At 43.0% G+C, this 20,501-nt stretch overlaps 1 protein-coding gene across 1 annotated transcript in view; it reads right to left on the bottom strand.

The window, feature by feature from the left end:
- Window positions 1–10,967: 10,967 nt before the first annotated feature.
- LOC104271446 (activating molecule in BECN1-regulated autophagy protein 1-like) overlaps window positions 10,968–20,501 on the bottom strand; it is a 96,930-nt gene continuing 87,396 nt past the window's right edge. The window contains 1 exon segment of the mRNA XM_009866113.1: window positions 10,968–11,111. Within this exon segment, the coding sequence (XP_009864415.1) occupies window positions 10,968–11,111 (144 nt within the window).

Below are 20,501 nucleotides of genomic sequence, written 5' to 3'. Positions count from 1 at the left end.
TCAGCACAAAACGATTTAGACATCTGGGTGACCGCCCAGCTGGCATATCCAAAACTGGGCGTTGAAAAAGGAGGAGGGATTAGGACAAAAGTTCCTCAACTCTGCGTAACAATATAGCTCAGCAGTAAGATGGCAAGAGTAAAAAAAAAAAAAAAATGAAAAGGAAAAAGTAGTGTCTGCGTGTCCAGGAAGACATAAATAACACTGTCTTTTCACTAAACCATCCCCCCTACTGAGGAAGGCAGCAGCAATGGGTAAATGCACTGCTTCTCCCCCTTCAAATCCTGCCGCACGGAAAGGCCCAACAGTAGCGCACTTGTCTGCTACAGCACAGAATTAAATTTTGATTAAATCATTGCTGCCTGCAAACCCATCCAAAAGCATCAGCGCGACCTCACTGTTATCACAAAGACTGTGGCAAGTCCAACGTGGAGAAGAGTAGCCATGAGGTGATGCGGTGCAGCACGTGGCTGTGTGCAGTAACTGATTTTCATGCTGCCAAGGTTCACTTTCTCCGCAAAAGAAATAAAGTCTTAAAACCTGTCCATTCATACACTGCTAAGAGCAAGCATACAAACCCAGGTTAGTTTACAAAGGATTTGAATTCCCCAAGACGTGCTTTCCTCACTTTGTGTAAACTTGACATTCTTACATTCAAACCCTATGAAGCAAATAGAGAGTGAGCTACAGAGATCAAGGTGACACTACGCTAAGGCACCGGAATCCATTGTCATTGCTGGGGGAGGAAGAAGCAGCACACGGTATCTCATGCAATACAATGGCTTGGCCATCTTCCAGATGCATCCTTGTCAGCAGCTCATTATCTCTTTTGCCTGCGTGTGATGATCAGCACAGCAAGCCCATCCCTGGTGCCCATGATTAGCGAGGCAATGGTATTGTCAGTACAAGGCAAAATCTGGCACTCCCAGCAGCTGCCTGGATAGGAAAACAATCATTTCTAACACTCTACTTCATAAATATTTAGCTTTCTGCTCAGGCAATGAACCACGTGCAGAGACAAATCCAAGTGAAAAGTGGCTGCAGTGCAAACTGGATGGAACCGGCAAACAGGATCCCTCCAGTGGCTCTGCTGGACAGCAATTCCCTTCGACCAAGGAAGAGGTGACCGTTTCAGTGGCACCCGACTATTTCAGAGCACGCCCCTGGAGTACAGCCCACATACGACTAGCCAGGGGAAGAACAGGAGACCAAGTCTAAGAATTCCTAAAAAGTTGCACAGAATACAAGTTCTGCCGTTTAGGATCAACAACCACATAGACATCTAAGTGATATATAAAATTATCCTATTCATCAAATTCAGAGGAACAACGGAAAGGTCACCCCTTCTCCACAACTAGCAGCGGGTGCATTTTTACTCCCTACACTATACAGGCTACTTACCTTCCAAAATCCTGCAAGCATTGCCCACCTGGAAACGAGCAACCATGCAGAAACACATCCAGGCACCCACCTGAAATGCCAAAGGTGCTGCAGAAACAGGACAGCAAGCAGCTCGGTGCATCTGGTAGCCACGTGTCTGCTGCTTCGGAGAGGATGTCAACTCAACTCAGAACACTACGCAAAGTGACTGGCCCTGTTTATTTGATCATGCAGTCCTGCCGGCTAGGTTAAATGGTCATATTTGTTAAAAGGCTCTATTCAGATTCACAGCATTTGAATGAGGTCGGTCTGATAAATCTGCAGGTACTTACAGCTCATAACACTTTCCTGTCTCAAGAGTGTGAACATGCACAAGGTTGTTCTGCCCACCAGTAGGCAACTAAAGCTGGATATAGCCCAGGCTCTTGCAGCCAGTGGATAAAATTTAGATAGAAGGTACACTGTCATCTTCCCTGGGCAAAAATGTGACATAGTAGCTAAGGAAAAGGAGTAGTCTGTCAGCTAAGCTGTTAGATACCTCTGAGAGACTGAGAAAACAGAGATTAGAACAGTAGGAAGAACACAAACACGATGGTTTCTTTTGATTCACAGGGTCACTACAGCTAAAACCCAAGGGACTTCCAGGAGTCAGCATTTGTAACCCGCCTGTCTGCTCATCCGCTGCACGCAAACTGCTAGACTCACGCCATGGGAGGACACACCAACAGAAAGCTTCAGACAAATTTGTCTTACGTGCCAAGGGAGAAAGTCTTAATTTAAAGAATCAGTCTTCCAACACAACCAAAAGGAGTGATAAATGGAAATTAAGCACCAAGACAAACGCAGAGCAGGAGGAAGTATGTAAGTTTGCATGGAAGTTTGCTTGTTTGATTATCTTGGGACTTAAGAACAAACACTGATGTTGGGAACGCCAGCCTTAAGGAACACAAAGCGACACAGCAAAACTTGTGTTGAGAATAAGGACAAGAAAAGTCCCTCACAGACAGCCTTCACGCCCAAGCCAACTGTTCCACCAAAATGCTGCAGCAGTTTTTTTACGTGACTCTCTGCGTGACATAGGACGTTGTAACTCGTGCCTGAGAGAGTAAGAGCAACCCTTTTAGTTGTGAAGGTGACTCCCATAGAGCCGGTGGTGTAACTAGACATTAGCTACCTTGCCATGCAGAAGAGAGAGAGCCCAATATACAGAGGGCATGCTGATGCCGCCATTAAATGCAAAATATTTGTAAACAAATGGGCAAAACACTCAAGCAAGGTGGGCCCAGAGTCAAGATTTGCTCCTACAACACTGGTGAGATTTTTTTGCATACTATACACTGCATCACACCGTAGTTCTAGCATTATTTAAAAAATGCATGTTTAAGCGAATAAGGTGAAATAGTCTGGAATAATTAAGGCAGAAATAAACAAAAAAAAAAGAATTTATTGAATTTTCACTGATTTTCGTCTGACTTGCCAGTATTCCGCGATACCCTTCATTTACACGGCTCCAAACATGCCAAGCAGCACACAGGGATCCCCTGCAAGGTAAGTAATAAATTCCCAAACGCAGAGCTTTAAGTTCCTTAAATAAGAGCAAGTCAGCTCGGTATCACCTTAAGCCAAGCTTTGAAAGATGGATAACTTGCTTAAATTCCTCTAAAAACCTAAAGGCTTGTTAATTGCTTAAAGTGATTACAGGCAGACTATAAGCTTTGAACCCTCAGAATATCTTGAGCTGATTATGATCTCTCAGCTCTTCCAGTAACTTAGGACAATCTAGGACATTAGCGGTGTTGAGGAGAGAGCAAATTGCTTGAGCCTTCTAAGGCCTTAAACCTCTTCAACTGCTACAAGTCTCAAGAGCCAAAAAGTCACTCTTTAGTCTTTCAACTTGAACTAGCATTTTCGTAGAAACTAATATTTCCGTTGATTCACATGTGACTGAAATAAGCCTGTTTTGTAGGTCTTACGTCAACAAATCAAACTAGCAAAATGCATTTAGAATGAGAGATATCAACCTCAAAATAAAAGTTTAAAATAAACAAGCACAACAATACTCTCCCCCTCCGCTTTTGTTTGTCGTGTGTGTGTTTTGGGTTTTTTTGTCTTAATGAAACATTGTGATGTCCGTACACAGAGTCGCCAAGCTCCAGAAACAAGATTTTTGGCTTCACCTAATCTCAATGAGATCCACAAGGCAAGCCAGGTTTTATATTTTTAATCTTCAGCAGCTTTGAATTTAGTCAATTCAAAAGTGTTCTGTTTAGCACCCAGGGGAAACCAGCTCCAAAAAAAGAAGAAAAAAAAAAGAAAGACAATTCTCCAAATCCACAATTATTACTCCAATTACTCAGTTTGTAGACACCGAGTTGAGACCATTTACAGAACCAAATAGCTTGAGGCTTTAAAAAAGGGGAGGAAAATGAACCAAAAGTTGGCTGTTTTTATTTGCTAGCTGGATTCACTACAGTCCTTGCTAGAAAACACAGGCATAAGGGACAATGAATAAAACTCCACAAATAAACTGGATCAAAGACCGGAAAATTAAAGATGATCTTATTGGAAAGCCAAGGGAGTAAGCAATTGAACAAGGAAGGTCTAGTATAGACCTGCGGAGAAAAGAAAGGCTGTAAGAAAGCAGGATGGACTGGTGCTGCCGAAGAGGGAAAAGACATTCTAAAAATAAACAGTAGGGAAATGTTACTGGAATGAAAAAAGGTCTATTCATCAGTGAGTCTAAGGACAAAAATCAATAATGACTCAAAGTGGCTGAGATACTGAATTTTCTCTCTGAAGTTTCCACTTAAAGTATATCCAAGGGTACTTATGCAATTAGGGAGTAAGAAAAGAAGTCAGACACAGCAGCTAGTTGCATTCACTAAGAAAAGTAAAAAAAAAATTTTTTTTAAAGAAGTTAACTTGTGCCATTCACACCAGCATTCTTCAAAAAGAAAGCCGTATTTAATTTGACAATTACTCTCTCCTAAGCGTAACTTTTATGCTTAAAGACAGTAATATAACAAAGAGAAAAAAGGAAGACATATGAAAACAATGAAAGAGTGAGCCACATGCAGTAGGCAGTAAGTCAATAATTGCTTGCATGAAAGCTAATTGCTTTTGTAGATAGAACTAGAAAAAAACTAATAGAAGAAAAGGCAGCAGGTGTGATCCAAATAGATATAAGTGAGGCATGGCCATGCTTTTAGAAAGATTGCTACCCAATATGGGAACCAGTAAGGACCTGCAGAAGCCCTGTGAAACAGTACACAAACTGGTCAGCAGCAGGTTAAGTTTCTTTAACACGGAGCTCTGTACCAAGTTCCATTTCTCACAGTGGAAAACCAGTCAGTGCTGCAGCATATCTTGAAGAATTGGGTGAGGGAAATGAACTTGCTAATAACTCAAGACTTAAAGCAGCTCTCAAAATTTATCTCTAGGGTTCATAGACATATTAAGTGGAATTTTATGAGGGCATCTACCACCTAATGACATCATTCATCCTGGATATCAAATTCACATAAAGAAATGGAATAAAAAACAATATCAGAAGGGTGGTACTGTTTCAAGTGTCCGTATTACCGCTCTGCTCCTCTTGCATCTGCAATGACTGAGCCTCTCAGCACTCAAGATACCTAAGCCTTCTCTGAACAATTGGAAATAATTCATTTCATTTTTTTCTTAAATGCATGAATCACAAAATCCAAATTCAAGCTTTCAGGATGCATCTTTAGTGCAAAATTTGCCATCTTCCCTCTTTTTCAGTCTTTTTAATCAATCAAAATCACCTTTTACCCTCATTTAGAAACTTTAATGTATCTTGTGGTTCACAGGCAACAAAAAGCCCAATTTGCTTACTTGGCCATGGCCAAAGGCCACTGTGCAGACGCTGCCTTTCAAGAGGCTGTTTGCAGGGAGGACTGGGACGTAACCAGTATCTCTAACCAGCCCAGTTAACATTCCCTGTGCAGGGCTGCTAACACCCCTCAGTCACACATGACAGAAGACAGCTCCTCCTTGTTTACTCCATCCTCCAGAAGCTATTCTTTAAGGCAAACAATACACCAGGGCTTACGCTGCTGGGGAGCATCATTCCCAGAGGCTGAAGAGACACACGACAGTGGCCAGGTGGCTGGACAATTACCATGTCTTTACCAACACGGCTAATGAGATGCAGTCACACTGTCCCCATTACTGGATGAGAGGCAAAAAAATCTGAATTGGCACAGACAGACAACCGCAACGATCCTCTGTAAAGCACAGGAATTTTTCGCGAAGAGAATTTTCCTAGAATAATTTCACGTTAGAGGCAGATCTTACCACAAAAAATTAAAATATGCACACTGCATAGCACTGATTCGGTTTGAGACTCTCTACACCTACCTCCCAACGAGAGAATTCCAAGGGATGCTGCCTCTGAACCAGATGCATCTTTTGGGGTTATTTTAATTTCGATACCAGAGGCTCTTTCCGCTCAAGAAATCCTTCCTCTCTTGTGGGTGCCTAGAAAAAGTGCTTTGAGTGCTTGGTTTTGCAACAGTTTTCTCTGAACACTGAGGTTTCTGGATCAGTATTTTCAAAAGCACATGAGCACTGAGCCCTTCCAGAACCTGCATGGGGTCCTGGGCATGGAGGGGGGCACTCAAGATGAAACGACAAACAAGTGATATTCGGACCCTCTGCCTTTCTCTCACAGCGGTCCTCCCTAAGAGGAGCCAGCAAAGAGCAACGAGCAGCAGGCAGTCTGCTGCTTCTCACTTTCCGTCTCACACCTGTTCATGATCTACAAGACAATTTATGTTTTGAGAAGCCCCACCAGGGCTGTTTCTGAATGGGAAAGCTCTTGTTAGGATATGACAGAATAGAAAAAGTCAAGTTATGAGCATTAAAAAAGAATAAAACCCCCTTTCCTTTTTAATTAAGTAGAGGTGTTTCTACTGTACAAGCCGGTGTGGATTTCATTCCACGCTGCAAAAACCAGAACGGAATCAAACCTTGAACTACACAGAGCCAAGAAAGATGTACAAAACTTTAGTGAGCAGTGGTCACAGTTATAAAGGATGTCAAGAAGCGTATCATGGGGCAGAAGCAGCCCTGCAGAGGGTAGAAAAACACTAACAGCCACACAGAAACATCTGTGTGCAGTAGAAGAGCAGAGAGGGGGGAGGAATTCACATCACTCTCTATCACCTCCTCTAACAGACCTCCAATACAAGTCTGTATCTAATACTGGATGTTGAAAATAACGTATTAGTAAACAATCTAAGTAGGTTGGCCTTTGAGTGTTCAGGAAAGGAGGAACTTTCTTGATGTTACATGAAAGGTTTACTCCAGTTTAATCACACGAAAAGCAGAGCAAACAAACTGATCCTTCTCAATAGCGCAATTTAGTCAGCCTATAAGGAAATGGGTACGCAATGTGCTTTCTTCTTTTCTTTAGTCACCAGAATGCAACCCTGCTATATAAGGGTTATATCTTTGGTTAATAAAACCATTTATTCTGTCTTCACAGCTACTGTACTGGCTCACAGATTCCAGTTCCTTACAGACCTCTTTCAGTGGATGAACACTGATGTCACCACCTCACCTCCCTACAGCATAAGAGCTCTGAGAGCCAACTTGCCAACACCTGTTTAGACACAGACCTTGGGTTTAAAACCCTGAAAACTGCCTCACACCTTAGCAGTCCAGTCCCATCCCCAGTCACAAGTATTCAAGTCATACTCATCTCTGCAAAACAGCCACGTTGCATGTCCAAAGAGCTAAGCTCTTTACACCCACCCAGCACACAGGCTATTGCTAGTTAGCCACCTTCCTCGAGTTCACAACCACAATCTAGTCATAGTTAATTTATACCTTTCCGTTCTCTAATAAAACGTACATAAATTTAAACAGTTCTCCTTTCCTAGAGCTTTACGGAAGGCTATATAACCCTCTTCTCAGACCTCCTTTTTAGACCTGCTAAAGACCCCAAGCTGCAGGTTTTCTTAGATAAAAATGCTCCACTGACCCGAAGAGCAGTTCTGCTTAACTACCGTACTGGCACAAAGGCAGTTCTGAATATGAATACGTGAATTTTAAACTGCTCCAGCTTATGTATCTAGTTTCCTCTACAGCAATACTAACATTTTATCTCTGCTGCTAAGCATCTTGTGTCTCATCCTAGAATTAAATCTGTTGTTTTTACAGCCTCATGTATTGATGGCTTAATCACCTACGATCAACTAAAACCTCGGGCCTTGCTCCTCCTCTGTCATTTTAACTACTGAGCTCAGTGTTATTAGTCACTAAGTGCACTTTGTACTATTAAGTTCTCATTTCTATAGCTCCAGTCACTTTTCAGGCAATCCAATTCTTGTGCAATACTCTGAGCTTTCTCTGCAATGACAAAGCTAATGTCACATCCTCTGCAAATTTATTCAGTACACCCTTACAAGGCATTAGTGTAAACAGAATTAATACCATCCCCAGAATAGGTTCTTAAGGAAGTCCATTAATGACCTCTTTTACAACAGAGTCCAGCTGTCAATCATGTTTGCATTCTTTCCTTTAGCCAGGCCTTCACCTGCTCTTCACCAGATCGTGTTCTAATCCTAATTCTTTAGAAATTTAGATTTATTGTAGTTCCAACATGAGAACTGCCTTACCAAAATGAAGAGGTATTAGACCTCAAGTCCTTAGTTGACCCTTTAATTAAAAATAAATACAAAAAATTCTCAAGGGCAGGTATTCAATCTGCTTTACTCCACCTTACTCAAATCTCAGTGCATTCAATTCTGCTTTCCACAGTTTTAATTTTCCTTTCCTTCAAAATATACCCCATAAATCTGTGTACCAAGTTCAGATTTGTATTGCCAACATAATCTGACCTTCCCCATTTCAACCTGCAAGATAAACTGCCAGTACTACCCCAGCTTAGCAGTATAGCCCGAAAAGTTTGGGTTTAACTACTGGTTTTTTTTGAACTCTGGAAGGACTACTTGCATAGCCTCTCATTACGAGCCCATGCAGCGTCAAGTTATGCCTTTTTTATTTGGTCAGCTTGTACTTCCAGTTTACTCATCTCATTTTCTCTAAGCACACACGTTTCAAATCCTGTACTTGAGGCACAGCTGCTATTTCAACCTGTTTATGCAGTCCTCATAGTACTTGGTTTCAAATGCCTCCATTGTATGGGGGAATAAAGACCCAGGGAATTATAACCATCTCTGTTGTTTGCTACTGACCGTGGTTCTCTTTTCCAAATTAGAAGTGAGGGTGTTTTCAGCAGTATAGCATTTTCTTGATCCCTGCTGTTTGCTAGGCTTTCCCCCCATATAGTACTTTATCAATTGCTGAATCCTTTATTTGGTATTTCTCTTTCTCTGTATTACCGCACATGGAAATCGCAGAAACATTTTTTTATTTTTCTCCCTCACTTCTCAAGTTCAAGTCAACAGATATGCCAACCTCAAACCAAGTCTAAGTCTAATATGCCAAGAACTACCGAGATGGCATCTACATATCAGGATTTTTCCTTTCTCCGAGGATGTTCCAAGCAGATCTGGGGCACACATCACAGCTGCAAGCCACTTCTGCTCCGACAGAGCCTCCTTCCTTCCTGTGTTCTGATGTTAAGAGCCTCAATGCAAATTCCTCATCTTAGTGAATACCTACACCTTCATGCAGAGGTTTGTAAGTCACTCTGATTGTTGTTGATCTATAAACTGTTACAGTCCAGAACAGAATGTATCAGGTGTCCTGCTTCAAAAAAGAACCCTCCAATCCATGTGAGGTCTGCAATAATCACCAGAAGCATTGGTCAGCTCCAACGCACCAGGAGGAAACCTGCTGAATCATTTCTGTCAAAACACCAGTATCTCTTCCACCTCTACAGCTACCCTGTTTCATGCTCATATACAAAAAGTTTATTTTTGTTGGAACTGTGCATGACTGTTGCTGGGATAGAAGTAAGCAGATTGAAAAGTGCCATAGCAACATGGTCAGCTACAGTTTCACAGAGATGCTGCAGAAGGACTAACTACCATGGAAGTGTTGCTGTTTTGTCTTTATTGAGCGAGGTGCCAAGAGACATGCCATTTAGCTTGGGAGTACTGCAAGCACCAGAATGGATATCTAACCAGGACAGCCAGACCAAGCTCAGCTCTGCAGCATTCAGATCAAAGCATCCACCCTCACGGAGATTTCGCTTCTGTGGGTTCTTGTCCAAGCTGACCTCATGAGCCATAAGCAATAGACTAGATCTTATCAGTTCTCTGCACTGAAAATAATTGAGAATACTCTCAAGTTCAAGAAGAGAGCCGTTACCCCTGAATAATTCTGCTTAGAAGGTACAGCAACTATTCTTGAAGAAAGCTACTTATCCCAGAGAAGACTGATTATAGCTTATTCCATAATAATATCTTGTAGAACTTCATGTATAAGTAAGGCCTTGATGAAAGATCATGTTTAAGAGAACAAGAGGGCTGTTTGAAGAGTGCTGGCTTTCTGTACTACTGAAATTGGCCCAATCTGAATTGCAACCACGGATTTCACCAGAAGGCTGTACTTAATTAGCCACTATTACAATTGTATATATTTATTCTGATTTAAGATAGTGGTTCTACACTGACCACATGACTCTCCTCAAGCCCCAAACACACCTGCTCTCATGCACAACAGATGGAGTCCACATGCATGTGGTAAGATCACCAGCAGTGCTGCAAGTTTCTAGCCACCAGATTTAAGTTACATGGAACTTCAACATTTGAAGCACAGCCCAAAAGAATACCAAAGTAGTTTAGTACCAGGAAATAACTGAAACAGAGAAACCCCTGAAGTGTTCTTGCAGCAGAAAAGAATCGCTGCTCCAAAAGAAGCATTTGCACACCACCATTGAGAAAAGGGTCTCAACAAACTACGATGCAGAGACTCCAAACTTGGACAACACTGAAAGCAAACCATGTGTCACTGCTCAGGCACTCAAGTCATTATCTGTGTCATACCACATTTAAATTAGCTTATGTTTAATTGCAAAGTTACAAAGGGACAGTTACACCCTCCACGGCACTGTAAATAACATACAGCTGAAGTCTACGTGTCACATCACTGTGCTTTCAAGCGAAGACCAAAACAATCCACTTGCTCATAATGATGACAAAATTCATGGAATCACATGCCTGAGTACTGTAATAAGCACTTGATAACTCTAGGTCAGCAGATTTCAACCTGGTTGGTAGACTCCAAGGGGTCCATGAAAGCTGGGGACAGCAAGCATAACACCTCAGATCTGCTGTTCTCACCGGAAACTTATAGAAGTTCATTAATCAAGAGAGACTGAAAGACACATACGTGAAACAAAGGATCCAGACAGCCAAGAAAGACACAGGAGATAAAATGAGCTAAGGAGATGAACTTCAAACGGCCTCAGAAGTTTATAATCAGCAAAACAAACGAGACTCGTAGTAAACACTACGGCAAAAAGCGTTAGTGTTGGGTGGTTGAGGTCCTTCAAGCACAACAACCCAGACACTGAAAAAGCAATCTTCTCTGCACTGCTGTAAGAACAGAACAGTCAAAGCAGCTACATCTCCATGTAAAACAAGCACTTACTCTGGTCGGCAAATCACCAGGTCCCCTTTGTTTGTGCCGTATGCCAGTCCCAGGCCCGGTTCAGGCAGCCAGCGAGCAGAGTTTATGCTGACGTGTCTCCTCTGGTCAGCAGGCATTGGGTACAGAACGTTGAAAACTCTCTGAAACAATAACAAGAGATTACTTGACAGGACAATACAAGGCAGGAGAGCCAAGGAGGCTCAAACAAATGTTCAATCTCCCTGCAGCAGCACAGCTGGCCAAGGACATATGTCACTCTACAGAACGCTGCAAGTAGCAAGAGTAAGCAGCTGCTGGAAACACACATACATGTGCCCCTTAGTGCTTAATTGGCTGGCACACAGCTGCAGAGCAGAAATTCTGCCCCAGGAGAATCTGCATGTCACTCGGTGGGCTGCACGGTCCTTCTACTCAGACTAATACACAGTGATGGGGACAAGCGGCACAGTCATTGGAAAGCAGGACAACTGGAACTCTTCCGGCCTTCACCTCTCAACGGGGTGGAAAAGGAAGCTGGCAAGTATGTGCGCTTTAAGCATTAAAAGTTTATTGTTTGTATTAAGCAAACAAATCTTTATGAAAAATAATATACAATTCTTGCCTTTTTTAAGCATTTAAAGTAGTTTTTAAATGTTCTGGAGTTTGACTAACCCCCACACCAACAGTGCACAAAGGAAAAAGCAAAATCTAGAGATGTAACACAAGTGACAAATCTCTCCGTTCAGGTTCCCTTCCAACACCATCCGTTCTCACTTTACCAGGGGCAAGGTAAGAAGCCGAAGAGCTGCTGAGACTGCACACAGTGAACAGGGCTGCAACCCAGTGCTTCCCAAACACTGCATTAACACAGGTGAATGAAAACCTGTGCACACAAATGGCCAATAGTAAGCTCTTCTTTCTGGCCTGCACTAGCTTGGTTTCTGAAGCGTTACGAGCTTGAAAAGCATGAACAATGAAGCGGAACAGATTATACCTACACAGATCATCTCCTTCTACTCCAAGAAGCTAATGACTTTTGTATAGCACAATGCCTTCCTGCCATCCAGCAATCAGAACTGGGTATACTGACAACATTCCATTTAGCCAACAAATGTGACACATAGAGATCATAAAAACAAAGGCATGAAAAGTGAAAAGAGGGGTAATAAGTCCATTTGGCTACCAGGAATAGATAGGAACAAGCTGCTTCAGTGTCCTGGGCCATCAAAACATGTTCCATCACGGCTTCAGAAGGGTACAACTGAAGACTGCATTTACAAGTTTTATTAAAGCATTAACAGAATTTCTCCAGAAATTTACTTAGGATTTAAACCTGTTACCACTGCAGGTAAAACAGACTTAAAAGCTATTTTTTTTCAGTGGGGCATGTCACAGGTGAAAGATCTGTTTTCATTAGATTTTCTGCTGGGCAACATCCACATGTCACAAAACCTTTCTCCCAGACTCCCCAGAAAAGAGGACGGTGCTAACCCAGGAAGAAGGGAAGGGAATAAGGTCATGCTGGAGCAACAGGATAAAGGTACACGGGAATGCAGAGCAACCACTACTGCACTGCTGAGGGGGCCTGAACTAACAATTAGAATTCATTAGGGCGGGACTCATCAGCCAGCATAAACTGGGACCACTGTTCTCTGTAGCTTTCCTGAGTACCCTGTATCTTGTCTATTTGACAGTTTAATTTGAGAAGTCTACGGCATAGACCATGTAACTGTATGCCCTCCAACAGCTAGCACTCAGAACCTTCATCTTGACCATGATATTGCAAGCAAGGTTAAGTCAGAGCAAAACAATACGGCTCCATTATTTCCTGTAATTAGTAACACATTTAACCTCTCCTCTGAGGAAGCCACTTAAGAGGAGAAAATGTCCTTAAGGATTTCTCTGTATGACAGAAGCTGGTCACTCTTCCACTTGGCTATCACTCAGCTCCATGTTTGGATGGAAGGAACAGGCCATTAGAGGTTTTCCTAGCTCTTACCCATCTCTGTCATGTCTGCCTCTTTCCCTCCCTGCCTTGCCTGCTGCAAGGGGAGGGTGGGTGGAGGAAAAGAAGGAGAAAAGAAAAAACATGTACGATGGTAACACCTGTTACCATGGAGATTATGGTGTGCTCTGAGATGGGAAGACTCGATTTTGAGGAGGAGGAGGGAGGGAGGGGAAAGGGAGGGGTCTGCCAGAGCTGGGAGCAAAAATTCATAAAACAGGCATTCCACATCTCTCAAGAACCGCCAGGGTTTTCCATCACACTCTTCAGAAACAGTTTCTCTTCTCCTGGGAAAGGCTTTGCAAGGTATCACAGCTAGAGAAGCTACCTCCCTGGGCGAGCCAGAAGCTCTCCTGCACCGTCAGGTCAGTTGGCACAGCTGTTGTTCCACACACTCCACAGCTGGCCATGCCAAGGTGAGAGAACGCCAACTACCGCTGAGCATCCAGGGGCTTTGCAGTAAATAGCACCCCATGGAAAATGCTGCCAAGGACATGGGTCTGGTTCTGACAACCTGCAAAAATGTTGGCTGAGGGCAGAATCTCAAAGACAAGATGGCTTAAAATTTCTGCGTAAGAATCGTTGCTTCATCACTCCACTCCATTCACTTCTCAACAGCTTGTCACTACGAAGAGCTCCCCTCCCCTGCTGCTTCCCACTCCCACGCTAATGGGACAACTCCATGCAGTGTTAAGGGTGATGACATCCGTTCGTGTGGTAATTAGTACAGAAAAAGAGAAAGCAGCTGTGCTGGCATAATCACCACTCGCAGCAGTAACCAGGACCCAACTAATCAATCCGATGCAGTCATACAGACTGGCTGTTGCAATTGCATCCATTAGCAAGACCCCCTACTCTATCCACAGAGTGGGAAAAAAAATAAAATTTAATGTTCCTTCAACATCAGCAGGTCCCTCTCTTTGAAGAGGGTCAGAAGCCTGCCAAGAAGTATTATTCTTCGTAGATCACAGCTAATTCCTTTTGGATTTTTTCATTATCTTTTTGCTTCCATTGCTAACTCTTATTAAAAGTTAGTAGATATAAAAAGCAGAGATATTGGAACCAAAGGAGCCATCCTGAAAACATTCCACAGAATGACCACACCTCCTTGCCAGTGGGATTGCCTGTGCTTTATAGTTCCAAACTTCTAGGAATAATATTCAAATTATTACAAGAATCCTCCAGCTTCTAGGTCAAGAAATTGCTGCCAACCCTCAAACACTCTTAAAACTAGCAAAATGAACAAATAAAGTTGATAATTTGCCATTTCCCTTTCATTAGGGCTGGTCCACAGACTAACAGGAGGTCATGTGTAACAGCCATGGTGATGGCCAAGGGATTAGGAACCAGTTTAGAACCACTGTTGTAAAAGTTCACTAATCTTTAAGGTGCCCACCACACTCTACCACAGCCTCCAGAGAGTCTATTTTTATTAGAGTGGTATTTTCACTAGGAGAGATATCATAATTGCATCACACACTATCAGCCCATAATCACCAGCAGCAGTCACAGGAACCTTCCAGGCTCTTCACCATAACCAATGTCAAACTTGCTCTTAGTATCACCACACTAATTCAATAAATTGCCATTAGATGTGGCAATTCAGCATTTTAGGAAGTTGGCAGTTTGATTCGTTTCCAGATGCTGTTCTAAAATAAGAGTTTTGAATGGTATGTTTCTCTAACTATAAACACTGTGAAGTCTGAGGAGTGGGAGCTTCAGAACATCCCTATGGAAGCCCAAACAGGCAACGTATGTTGCAAGCTGCTCTTTTCTTGGCAAAAGCATAAACATATAGATGTCATTTCAGTAGGCAAGAAAGGTCCTACCCTTCCCTTAAGAGACACATGGCCCAGCCTGGATTACACAGAACAGTCACTTAACCTGTGCTCATGTTTGTAGAAGACCCTGTCTCTAGTGTTCTCCCCACGCTTCACAGGAGATTCCAGGAGTCTTCGGTCATTTCCAAGACTCCACATCTCCTCTGAGTTCAGGGGATGTCAACGAGATAAAGTCTTCCTCGAGAAACACCCAAACTGTCTACATAGCAAAGCTTCCATGGACTTTCACACAAAGAGAAAGCAATACTCACTAAAGAAACAGCTGGACACTACCATTCTACATCTCTATAACTATGAAGCATGGGGAAGGACTTGGTTGAGTAATTTATGTTTGCAATTCTCAATTTTCAAAGACTGCTCTAGGAGCAACTACTTATCCCTTCAATGTGCCTTTTCCATCCTCCCTGAACAGAAGTGGGCACATAGATCACCTACTGAACTCCCTAAAGCTCATTTTACCACTTCACAGCCACTTATTCAACATTGAATTCAGCAGGGGAGAAGATGGCTCAGAGAAAGCAGGGCTGTAAGGCATGAGGGAAAGGAAAAAAAAAAAAAATTTGGCCCTCAGTATTCAGTAAACAAGCTGCATGCAGAGTGCAAAAGCCACCTTGAGTCCACTGCTGCTGCTGCCCCTCCAACTCGGTGCTGGCGTACCAGTACTGTAGCACCTGCCACAGCTGCTGCCTACGTATTAAACTGAGGTATTTGCTTATGGCAGAGAGCCAGGAGAGGCTGCATGACAATCAACAGCCTCAAGGAATCCTTCCCGATGATCTCTTCCTCTCTTCCTCGCAGTGTCAAGCTGCCTTACTTACTTGGGAAGAAGAGAGCCTGGGGCACAACACATAAGCACAGAGCCAGACAGTTAATTTGTACCTGCCCTGGAGGGGCAAGAGAATTTTTTTACTAAAAGCCTCTGCTCTGCAAAGTCCTAGTTATTGACCTAGTGCTTCTCATTTCCCCTCCCACTCTGTCACAGGGAAACTGCCGCTATTTAATAACGCTCTTCAAATTCTACCTTTCCTCTCCGTTTCTGGGGTGTGCCAATATTTAAAACCTGGACAGGGCCCTCGCCAGGATCCTGTCAGTCATCAAGGCAGCAGCGGGCAGACCCAAGCCTCTGCTGCTGCTGCTGCTGCCAGTTGGCATCAGTCATCTGGTCCGGGCAGCACCGTGCCTGGCCAGAGCGCAGACATCCTGTCATCTGCAGAGCTGTCTCTTTGCTCAGGGCCTTCCCACCTCTAAGAGGAACAATGAAAAGCAAGGGAGGGCTGGCCATTAGTTGTTTGGCAGAGCGGGACCTTTCTTCTCCTCTCTGTGGCTCAAGAAAGAAAAAACGTGCTTTGAAGCTGGAGAACAGAAAGTTGGCACAAGCGGGCAGGGGAACTAACTCTTGCTTTTTATCTTTTTTAATTCAATAGAGACTTTTCTGCTCTGACTAGATGCATCGCCTTTCAAGATGCCAGTAAATTTCAAGCCATTATCTTTGTTTAGCCTAAGCAGTGAGTTGGGCTGTTAGATCAGCCCTGATAAAGACTGCATGGGGAGGGGCTGCAGATGTTCTCTTGTTTACACGGGGGAATCTTGTCATCCATGAAGCTCCATCCTGACAGGTAAAGGGAGAGGAAAGGCTGGAACAGATCAGTAGGTTTACTAGGGCACCAGCCTAAAATGTAATTATGAAATTTCAACTGAATTGACGCTGTTGCCAGAGGCTAAGTGACCATGAAAGCACACAGTAAGAGAAACATCTGATGTGCTAAACCCAACAGAAACCTCTTACTGGGAGGACTGGTAAAATCCACAGATTCACAGCTTTTCTGTTGCAGTGAAAAGAGCTTCAGAAAGAAGCTTGGATCTCTGCTGGATGGGTATAGCTGTACTGGCAGCCAAGGTTTGTACTTCATGCCTGAACAGATATAAGTTTATACTGGCCAACAGATACAGGTCGTACCATCAAAGTAATGGCAGAGGATGCACAGCTTGGTCAGCGTAACCGCAGCTATACCAGAGCCTCTGGCCAGCACAGGCAGCTAATTTTTTAACACACTTTAACAAACTAAGCTGCACAAACTATATGATAGAGATGCAAGCCTAAAAGCACAGCCAATCCACAACACTACTAAGTTCGCTAAAAGCACTCCTCCAAGCAGAGCTTGCCTAGTGTTTGAAACTACTCAAAGAGCATTGAAACAAATGCAGAAAATGCAAAAACTGCCCGTGTATTTGCCACGGCAGGAGATGAGGTGCAGCAACAGGATAAAGCCGTAAGCAGTGCAAAAACAAGAGCAGTTACAGCTCGGCCTCCACACATTTTGCATTTCCCCACTTGCCCTTCATCTCCTGCTCCACAACCTGACCTTGAATAAGAAGTTGAATTTTCAGAAGTTTCACTTCCTTCTTTTTTGATTGCAAGCACCTTACTGAGATTGAATCTCAATCAAGTCATTATCCCTTTTTTTTGCCTTACTCATGCCAACAATGTGCTGCCACTGAAAGCTTACTTGGTATATTTTATTTTTTTTATGGCAACTTGTTAACTAGTTCGCCTCTGAAACCAGGGTATCGGAGAAGTTGCCATAAAGCATCTACCACTCTACTGAAGCTCTTTATGTCCTTTCCTGAGCTGCCAGGAAGCCACCTGCATCACAGACTTCTACAATGCTGCCGATTAGTTCAAACAAGCCTCTGACTTTCTAAGGTTCAGAAGCATAACAGGAAACAGACATTCTAACCTGATCTCCTTAACAAACACCACTATCCTTTTTTTGCTTAGGTTACATTCTTCACTCTGCCTTCCATTAACAAATTTCACAAAAGCTGCTGCAATTCGGGTTTATGCCTTGCACTGCCGCAAACCCCAGAGCCCTCTGCAGCAGAATTCAAGTCTAGCTTGTCTAAGGCAGAGGGCCTTGAACGCCAGGCAGAACAAACACTCCTTGGGATAGCTGACAGATGGCTCCATACATTTATTCGTACGACAATATATATCAGTATTTTGAAATAAGGCAAGTTTCCCCTTTGGAAGGAGTCTCCTTTCTGTATGCATAGGGAGATGCAAAGAAAAAGGCATTTCCCAGACGGGAAAAAAATGCTTTTTTGCTCCCAAGTCTTCCCTTATTAGGCAGGCTGGTCTTTGCTGCTCTCAATCCCTCCCCCACAGCTCATTCCTGCCGACAACAAACACGTTTCTCCATTAGATCTTCTCCGTTAAAATGGAAGAAGCAAAAAAATAACGCACTTATACTCTTCGGATTTGTCAGTCTTAAACTCAAATGGATCTTATCATCCAATACGCAGCACAAATGCAATTTCTTTCAATTCCGTTTATCCTCCCCAGAAGCAACAGGATCATATATGAAACTCTCCTTCAGTCTTTACCAATACAAACATCTTTCTGCATTTTTCTGCACCTGTTGTTAGTGCGGAAAAATCCCAGCTTTGCTTTTTGAGCCACAGTGAATTACATGAGAACTAACCTTTAATTTTCAGCAACTAATGAAACCTTATCTGAGCATTCCCAAAACAAGTCGGCACCAGAAGTTTCTGTTGGATGGACTGAGAAATTTTCTGAAAAGGTGAAACATTGCTGGTTCTTTCCTGACTGTACTTAATCACATAATCTTTCAAATCAGAAGTCTTATTACAGCACAGCTAACCCTTTCTTTCTTTAGGCTAGCTCTTAGCATTATGAGCTGGTACTTTATCTCACGAGCTGGCCACGCAACTACTACATGAGAAAGAGCTTTAAAATAACCAGTGGGAAACTTCAAAACATTAACAAAAACTAGGTCTTATAAAGAAATAGATCATCTCAGGTAAAAAAGCTCTTACTCAGGAAAATAACACACTTGCAGTGAAGCAGCTCATTAATGTACTAACCGTCTCCCAAAGGCTGCAAAACCAGCGTAATACCTCCCTTTAGGGGACTGGTCAAAGCCACGATCCAAAACCCAGGGCTGCGTAAGCAAGAAATCGCTGAACAAAACAAACTGTCCTTTCAATTGGGCGTGTGTGCATTTGGAAAGATGAAAGGAGATAAACAGCAACGCCAACGGGTGTGTTGGTGTGACAGACGACGGATACATACGCATTCGGTGCCGAGGCACGTGAGAACTGAACTGTCCGCAGGACTGTGCCCCCAGCTATTGCTGTCTCTTACAAAAAACACCAACAGCTCTCAGCGCTGGAAAAATTGAATAAAATATGGTCTCTTCTATGACAAACGGAATGACAAGTTTCTTTATTTTTGCCCTTAACTCAGACTGCAAACCTAAAGCAGTACCTGTGAACACCCCATTAAATGTCATGCTGAGACTGTAACAGCAAAGTCTACAATATGTTAAAGATCTAATGACAAGAGCAAAGGATTTGCACACAGCTGCCGTTCCACCCCACTCTCCGTCTGCTGAGCCTCGACAGAATGGCATACGAGATCAAATGTCAACAATATGTTGATGACAGAGCTACATGCATCCTCATCTAGGTGAAAAGAGGCTGTCATCCAGCTGCCTACACGTCTGGAAGGAATAAATAGTGGAGGAAAGATCTGGCTTAAATTTAAATCAAGAAAGATGATAGGAAGTAGTACTGGAAAAAAGCTCTTCATGAAATTGCAAACCTCTTCTCAGCCTGTGGCCAGTTTAGTGCAAATCTGGTAATAATTCACCTTGGCTCCCTCCCCCCTACCTGACTTGGGCAAGACGACTAAAAATCAATCATCTCAGATGTGGAATCAGCTTTGCCATAAATTTTTTCATCTACTTAAAACTATGTACGCAATTACACTAACGTTAATACTGTGGGGCAAACGGGCTGAAGGCCTTACCTGAACCACGAGAGCTCAGCTCTCCTAATACTGGACCCCAAATTAAACAAAATGTCTTGGCTCTCAGCTTCACATCCCGTGAAGTAAAAACATCCTGAACAGCTGTCATTTGCCTTTTCTCCAACCAGTTTGCTAAAACTGACACTACTCTCCTGTTTAACCATTGCATGAGATATTAACACGATATTTTATGAAGAGGTCCTAACGAATTTTAAGTTTCTACAGTTTCTTCTAAGTTCTGTCTGAGCAGTGTGGTTGAATTGGGCAAGATAGCAACCTGACTAACTCTTACAACACCCCATTCCTGCATCTATACTCAAACGTGCTCATCTAAGCAAATCTCCATGCCACCTCCAACACGAAGGTGACATTGCATTTTCCAGTGATGCTGAACATCTCTTTCTTGCAGCCCCTTACAGAAGCAGTACTTACCAACATGGGTCTTGCATATGCTCTGTTTTTCTAAAGATACCTGCCAGAACCTGCCGATACGCAGAGCATATAAAACTATTTGGCCTCAACCAGACAATTATGCTCCACTTTGTATTAAAAGGAGGGATTTTGCATATCAGTCAGAAGAGCATTCTGTCCCTAGTATCAACAAGTCTGAGACTCTGCTTGGACTTTTGGGAATCCAAGAAACATCCACCTGGTTCAACTTCTGCCAACAGTGTTAGTTACATGAACTTTTCCACTGGGGGTAACATACTGCAGCAAACCATCTCCACAAGCTCTCCTAATCAATTCTATTTTTCACATTATCAAAGGTTCTGACACAACTCTCACTGCTACTCCAGTGAAGCAAATGTCCCAGAATCACAGATCTGTAGGGGCTGGAAGGGACCCTCTGGAGATCATCTAGTCCGAGTTGGAC

This window comes from Apaloderma vittatum, unplaced genomic scaffold (assembly GCF_000703405.1).
Source record: "Apaloderma vittatum isolate BGI_N311 unplaced genomic scaffold, ASM70340v1 scaffold1423, whole genome shotgun sequence".
Taxonomy (NCBI): Eukaryota; Metazoa; Chordata; class Aves; order Trogoniformes; family Trogonidae; genus Apaloderma; species Apaloderma vittatum.
This window is presented reverse-complemented; position numbering and strand designations above follow the sequence as displayed.